General features: G+C 36.9%; 2 protein-coding genes across 2 annotated transcripts in view; both read left to right on the top strand.

Moving 5' to 3' along the window:
* The window catches only part of LOC107687697 (pyruvate dehydrogenase E1 component subunit alpha, somatic form, mitochondrial-like), a 10,467-nt gene extending 7,963 nt beyond the window's left edge, over window positions 1-2,504 (top strand). The window contains exons 6-7 of the mRNA XM_016485142.1: window positions 1,001-1,109; window positions 1,304-2,504. Coding sequence (XP_016340628.1) covers window positions 1,001-1,109; window positions 1,304-1,468 — 274 coding nt within the window. The 3' untranslated portion in view covers window positions 1,469-2,504. The remainder of the gene's footprint in view (window positions 1-1,000; window positions 1,110-1,303) is intronic.
* A 1,343-nt stretch (window positions 2,505-3,847) lies between these two features.
* The window catches only part of LOC107687667 (ribosomal protein S6 kinase alpha-3-like), a 17,387-nt gene continuing 14,210 nt past the window's right edge, over window positions 3,848-7,024 (top strand). Inside the window, exons 1-2 of the mRNA XM_016485089.1 lie at window positions 3,848-4,217; window positions 6,528-6,563. Coding sequence (XP_016340575.1) covers window positions 4,155-4,217; window positions 6,528-6,563 — 99 coding nt within the window. The 5' untranslated portion in view covers window positions 3,848-4,154. The remainder of the gene's footprint in view (window positions 4,218-6,527; window positions 6,564-7,024) is intronic.

Genomic DNA, 7,024 nt, shown 5'->3' with positions numbered 1-7,024 from the left:
ACAGCTAAAAGTGCTACCGCCAGACCCGGAGATCGGCTGAATGGATTCGAAAACGGTAAAACTCAACTGTTTACCTCTAGGGAAGTTGGAAAATGAGCCTATTTTCAAAAATAGTGGAGTGTTCCTTTAAGCTCACCAAGTCTACATTGTAATATTGTGAAATATTATTACAATTTTAATAACAATTTACAATTTAAAACAATTTTAATATTGTAATACATTTTAAAATGTAATTTATATCTGTGGTGGCAAAGCTGAATTTTCATCAGCCATTACTGATTTGGTAATCAACAAACATTTCTTATTCAATGTTTAAAAGAGTATTATTTAATAATTAATTATTTGTGGAGAAGATGCTTAAGAAAATTCAAAATGATTTGGAATAGAAATATTTTGATACATTATAAATGTCGTTACTATAAATTTTGATAAATTTTTCTGTCCTTGCTGAATAAAAGTATCAATTCCAAAAAAAAAAAAAACTTAACCCAAACATTGTTACTTAAAATGCTTTTTCAGCATTGTGATTCTTTTTTTACACAGTGCAGTAGCTAATTTAATTTTTCATAGATGTGTTTAAACACAATAAATATAAGAAACACATGCTTTTAATTTTGCATTTACTTCTAGATTGATATATTAAGTTGCTCAAGCAAGTGGCAAAAAATTTAAACTACTTTTCTTACATTATCACAAACATTCTAAATTAAAACTTACCATTGACAGAAACAGTCAGCTCTACTGCCTTTTCTTTTGCATGTAATTATTTATTACTAGCAATCCTGCGGTTCATAAAGAACTTTGCTTTCCTACTTCCACGAGTGCCATCTATTATTGCCTTGTTTATCTAAAAGTGCTCTTTTCCTTTAAACCTAGTTAAAAAGCCATAGCCTATGTTGACTGTGAAACTCTGCACTAACAGAGACTCCTGTTTGTTCTTCTGTTAGTGCTCCTCCCCATATGTGACAACCTTTGCTTTCCTTATCCACTGTTCCCATAGTTATCGCACACGTGATGAGATCCAGGAGGTGCGCAGTAAGAGTGACCCCATCTCGATGCTGAAGGATCGCATGCTGAGCAACAACATGGCCAGCGTGGAGGAGCTTAAGGTGAGCCTGCAGAAGCTTACGAGAGACAGACTGAAGTAGGACACAATCACTGAGATAGTGACTGTCAGTCACATTGGTGGTTAAGATAGGGGATTACTCAATTATAGGAAAGGAAAGGACGTGTGGCCAAGTAATTCTTCATGCTGAAAGATGGACATTTCTGCACTTTCACTAAACACTGACACCTTTTGCAGGAGATTGATGTGGCGGTAAGGAAGGAGATTGAAGATGCCGCTCAGTTTGCCACCACAGACCCTGAGCCTCCACTGGATGATCTTTGCAACCACATCTTCTACAATGACCCTCCTATGGAAGTGCGTGGCACCAACCCCTGGACCAAGCTCAAGTCCGTCAGCTAAATCGCCTTCCTTATCATCCCAAGTCCCCTCCTCTTCCTACCAGTACACCCTCTCCTGTTGAAGCGCACAGCAAAATATGATCACCTCTGATGTGGCTAAAGGTTTCATAGACAGTTATTGGGAAACTCAGCCAAATCTCTCAGCCACATTGAGATAAGTTGCCTCATTTCACATGTTATCATTGCCTTGTTTTCTTGTTGTCTTCATCAATCAACAACATAGCGGTATTTAACTTTGAATTATCGGGACTTTTCAAATGTCTCCAATGCCCCTATTGCTTATTACCCAGTGTCCATGCCATGGCAGAATATTTAGCTCATGTCCATACATCACAAACACCTACCATTGTTGCTCTGTGTCAACACGCACACACACACACACACTTCTCTCACTTTATATATCAGCAGGAGTGTGTTTTGGCTAAGGTGTCTGAAATGCAGTCCTAATTTGACAAAATATTTAAAGGGAAAAGTTTTGACATTTCTAAATTATAAATCTGGCCATATTACAAAAGTTTTTGGAATATTTCATTTCGGTTGTATTTTAACACTCTTCCAACACTCGGAGTGTTTGAGTGTTTAATAAAACGCAGCAATAAAACAAGATTTAAAATAAACAGCTGAAAATGTGGCTTTAGAATGGGAAAAGATTAATAGATTTTTACCCTCTCACTCTTCAATTTTTATTTAAAACAGGACTTTTGTTATTCATGTATTTATTATGAGAAATTGCATTTGTTACAAACAATGTTACTGGGGATATTCACGTTTGGCAATTCCAGTGTATTAATAGTTGTTTTAAAAGAATGTTTAAAATCTCTGAGAATCAGGAAAGTAAAAATTTAAATAGAGAAAGTCAAAAAGTGTTGCAATAGATGTTAGGATGCGGTTGAGATGTTAAAGGGGGCATCAGAATCACAAGGTTAAAACTTTATGCCGCATTGACTAGGATGAGTCAACATGATCAGGCAATGTATGTGTCATACAATGTGGACTTGTATGTGTCATACAACTACAAATAAATATTTCAAATACAATCTTTGTGAGTAGATGCATTTATGTTCTTCTACTATTTGTTAAAGATATAGTTAAATGAAAACTGATACAGTCCTTAACCCTATATAAAGAACATTTGATACATGAATTTCTAAGCATGGTTAAAACATGGTGAAAAACCTGTTTTACATGATCTACTACATGCCTTCTCGCATCTGGTTGATAGTTTTTTTTACTTTTTAGCAAGTAAAAGGCCTTTTAGTATAATTCTAAAAACGTCACCCTTCAGATTGTGTTAAATGTGTATTTTTTTCTGTGAAATCTTTTTTTTTTCTCATTCAAGTAAACCAGCTTGGTTTTACTTGATTATCCATACATCATTTATGTTTTTATATTCTAACATACATCAAGTTAAAAAGTATCACACACACAATATATATTTTATCATATAAGTATTATCTGCAAATTACATATTTTCATTCATTTTGGGCCTTTGAGTAAAATTGCGGTGTTATTTCTTCCTCGAGTGAGAGCTGTGTCACACTATGTGTTCTATGTGTGTATCAAATAGGACACAAAACATACATGCAAACATTAAAAAAAAAAATGTCTTGTCTAAATTTGCATTATACTGTATCATTAAAATTATTATTTTTTTTTCTTTTTTACTATTTTTGTTTTCTATGTTAGGATTTACAAGGTTAAAGACGGCATATATTGGGGAGCTCTCCCAGCTATTAATACTCAGGGGACCATGACAAAACATTTCCCTTTAATGTGGCAAGTGAACAAGGAATGAACTCTTTTATTTGTAGAAATATGCTGCTTTTGCCTTTTACCCAGTACATGACCGCCACACTAAACAAAGCATAAATCGAAGTGGTTTAGAGAAATGGGTCACACATAAACTGGGTCTCATCAAAAACAGAGAGTGAGAATAAAGCACAATCCTCAAATCAGCTTTATTCTAAGCCCTCTGCTACTGCTGGATGAGTGTTTATAAGCTGTGGTGTTGTGATTCCCCTCCACCTGCAGTGGTTTGATTGTGCACTTCATTTATTAAGTGTCACATGTGTGCTTTTCTTATGAAGGACATAATAAATGAAAACACGCGGATGCTACGCGGGGAAAAGAGATTTAAACTGATTTAGTGACCAAAGGATTTAAAGACAGAATGCTCTACATGAATGATAATCAGAAATGAAGCACAAAGCGAGGAAGCTCCAATCAATGTGATTAACATGCGTTGTTCAAAAACCAGTCGAAATGATAAAGGCCCTGATTGAATAGATATAATATCTCAAGATATCATTCCTTGTTGACTCCATTAAACTACCTGAGCACCAATGTACAGGGTGGGTGTCCACAGCGTCCCTCGCGCTATGACGCATGATGACGTTTGCTCCAGCCTCGTTCTGACAGACAGGTGAACGGAGCGACGACGCCATGTTGAGCGAAAACGGAAGTGTATTACTCTGCTCTTAAAAACATCTTTAGAATATTTTTTTGAAGAGGAGCCGGACACTTTAGAAGTAAAACCTACCCAGAAGGCAGCTGAACCGAGTTCTTCTTTTGTTTGCGCGTCAGTTAGGGACCATACTCTTTGCGGGACTCTTTTAGTGCAACTTTACAGTGACTGACAGTCAAATCACTTCACGGGGTGATCGCAAGTTACAGATCGGGACTTCGAGATGCCGCTGGCGCAGTTTGCAGACCCCTGGCAGAAGTTGCCTGTGGGGCATATGGAGAATGAGGTAGGTTATATCACGTTTATTTAATCGAGGAGTGTTGTTAGATTCTGTGAGATCGCATTTAATCCGATACTTCGTGTCACGGAGGAATGTCAGTGTACAGTCTCGAAGTGCATTCTTGGACTAACGTTACAAGTTTACAGTTTGCAAACACTGTATTCAAACAAAAGGTTTGCGTTTTCGAATTTAGCTACTTTTCAAACTCATAACTGTGATACAGAAAAGTGCGTGATTTATAGTTATAAATCGAGATAAAAATGCAGCGAAGTATTAAAAGCGTTATGAAGAGTTTCTTTTAAATGTTAACTGTGGCGAAACTAGAGAATGAGTAAATCGTCGAAGCAAGACTTGACCAGACAAGCCCAGTACGTTTGTTTGTGTGTGTGTGTGTGTGTGTCTGTTCGATCTCAGTTTACTTGTGCATTGTAACTTAAAATGGACACTTGCTTGCTTTTTGTAGCTGGTTGAAGTTTGACTTAAGTACACATTGGGTAATAAACACAGGGTGGGGAACTGCCTTCTTATAGACTGACTGACAGGCATTTTCTCAAAATCCAGTGAGCTCCCAACATACCAGCATTTTTGGGCGTCATAGGCGTGCCAAAAAAATGCCATAAATGTGCAAAACACAAGTTTATGATAACCCCAAATACTGTCTGTGTAGGTAGACGGTCCATTAGGTTTTGAGTCATGGCCAAAGTGTTATTTGTTTTCATAAATTATGAAACAACTGCATTTTTGCATTCTGGACCTGGACTGTCGTTTGTCCTCTAATCGGAATTTGATCCATTTAGACTTTCACTATTTTCCCTGCAGGCTTGTATGTTTCTGTATGTGTTAGGGCTGCACGATTAATCGCATGCGATATTTAACGCGCATTAATCAGCGTAAATCTCCATCACCTGCGGGCTTTCACATTGAGCAGCATTAACTACACAGAGCCGTTGTTCACTGACGAGCTGCGCTAAACCACGTTCATATTCGCGCGATTTTTTGCGCTTCTCATCAGTGAACAACGGCTCTGTGTAGTTAATGCTGCTCAATGTGAAAGCCCGCAGGTGATGGAGATTTACGCTGATTACAGAACCGGCTTTACTGATAAGATGCGCGTTAAATATCGCATGCGATTAATCGTGCAGCCCTAGTATGTGTTCAGATTTAGTCTGGGTTACTTTTAGGTTCCCCCCCCAACCACTTTTTTAATTGTAAAATTATCTGGATGAGATATTAAATATACAATTTCATTAAATGGCCATACTAATCCTAAATTAAAATACACAGAAGTATGCATATTATCCAAATCAGAATATTAAAATTCTTTCTGAAGGATCATGTGACACTGACGACTTAAGTAATTGCTGCTGAAAATTTGGCTTTGCCATCACAGGAGTAAATTTAATATTCATTAAAATATATAATAAAAATATATTAAAATGGACAATAGTCATTGTAATATTTTACGATATTATTGTACTTTTGATCAAATGAATGCAGCCTTGGTGAGCCTTTTAAACAGTAGTGCGCATACTGTATAAATATTCCATGTACTCAACTTTAAACAGAGAATAGATTAAATACTAAAATATATAATATGCAAGCAGTTATGTCATGCAAAAAGATACAGTTTGTGTAGTAAGTGTCAGAATCGATCATAATCAAATGATCTAATGGTTTTCAAACCGATCCATAAATTATTTAGAGTATATATTATAATGATCATTTAATAACTTTCAGTATGGCACCAACCCCCTGCTTACTCCAGGAGACGATTATACGTGCTGTTGCCTTTAGGATAAATATTTCGTCCGAGTTGCTAAATAGTAACTGGTATTGTCTCTCTTATACTGTTAGCACTCCGTCCTGTCCTACTCTTTCCCTAATTAACTTCCTTTGGTCCAGGCTAATCCTGTGGTCTGGAAATAGCCATCCTACGTTGCATGCTACGTCCCCCGTTTATGCGTGGAGCTATAAATAATCACTTAGTCTGTGACTGACTGTATGTAAACAACAATCTTCCACACTGCTGTTTTACTCCCATGTCAACATGTGGTCAGATGATTTGACGTTGCACATAGTCATTAGCCCTCACGGAGCCATTATATTTGCAAATGACAGTAATAGAGGTTTGCAACAGTCATTTAAATATAACTTCTTTCCCTAATAGATTGTGGTTGTGATTTCCTGTACATCTTTTCTGTTCCTGAAGATCACTTCATTTTTTTATTTTTTTGGTTATAGTTGACATATTGTGATCATAGCCCTTGCAAATGCTGTTTTAACATGATGGCAATAACATATTTTCCTGCATTTTAGGATGACTCCATGGTGGATGATGATGCTCCTGTTCAAGTAAGTTCAAGTATATATGTATTTTGGGTGTGTGTCTGCATATTAGACGGAATATGTCTGTCAAACTGAATATGTCTGTCAAAACTGATTATGTTGATGGGTCCAAGTATGCCAATATATGGGTTCCTCGCCGTAAGTCAAACAAGCTCTTTGTTCACTGCTTGAGGAGAATTTGATCTACTGCAATGCCCCTGTCTTTCAATTGAAAGATGTGTTTCTTATGTAAGCAAGTCGGCTTTTAACATCACATTTCCTGTCTCAGAGTACAGCCTGGTTTTACTGGTTTGCTGTTGGATGAGTGACATGGCAAGCGGCCAGTAGGAGAAGAGGATGTTCAGCATTCACTTCAAGCAGAGCTTCATTTTCCAACAACCCAGCAGAAACGTTTCTGAAAGCTGTCAGATCACTTGATATGGCTGTTTGTGACCCAGAGAAGTGGGTTCACTCACTATATATATATA

This window comes from Sinocyclocheilus anshuiensis, unplaced genomic scaffold (assembly GCF_001515605.1).
Source record: "Sinocyclocheilus anshuiensis isolate Anshui unplaced genomic scaffold, SAMN03320099.WGS_v1.1 scaffold281, whole genome shotgun sequence".
Taxonomy (NCBI): domain Eukaryota; kingdom Metazoa; phylum Chordata; class Actinopteri; order Cypriniformes; family Cyprinidae; genus Sinocyclocheilus; species Sinocyclocheilus anshuiensis.
This window is presented reverse-complemented; position numbering and strand designations above follow the sequence as displayed.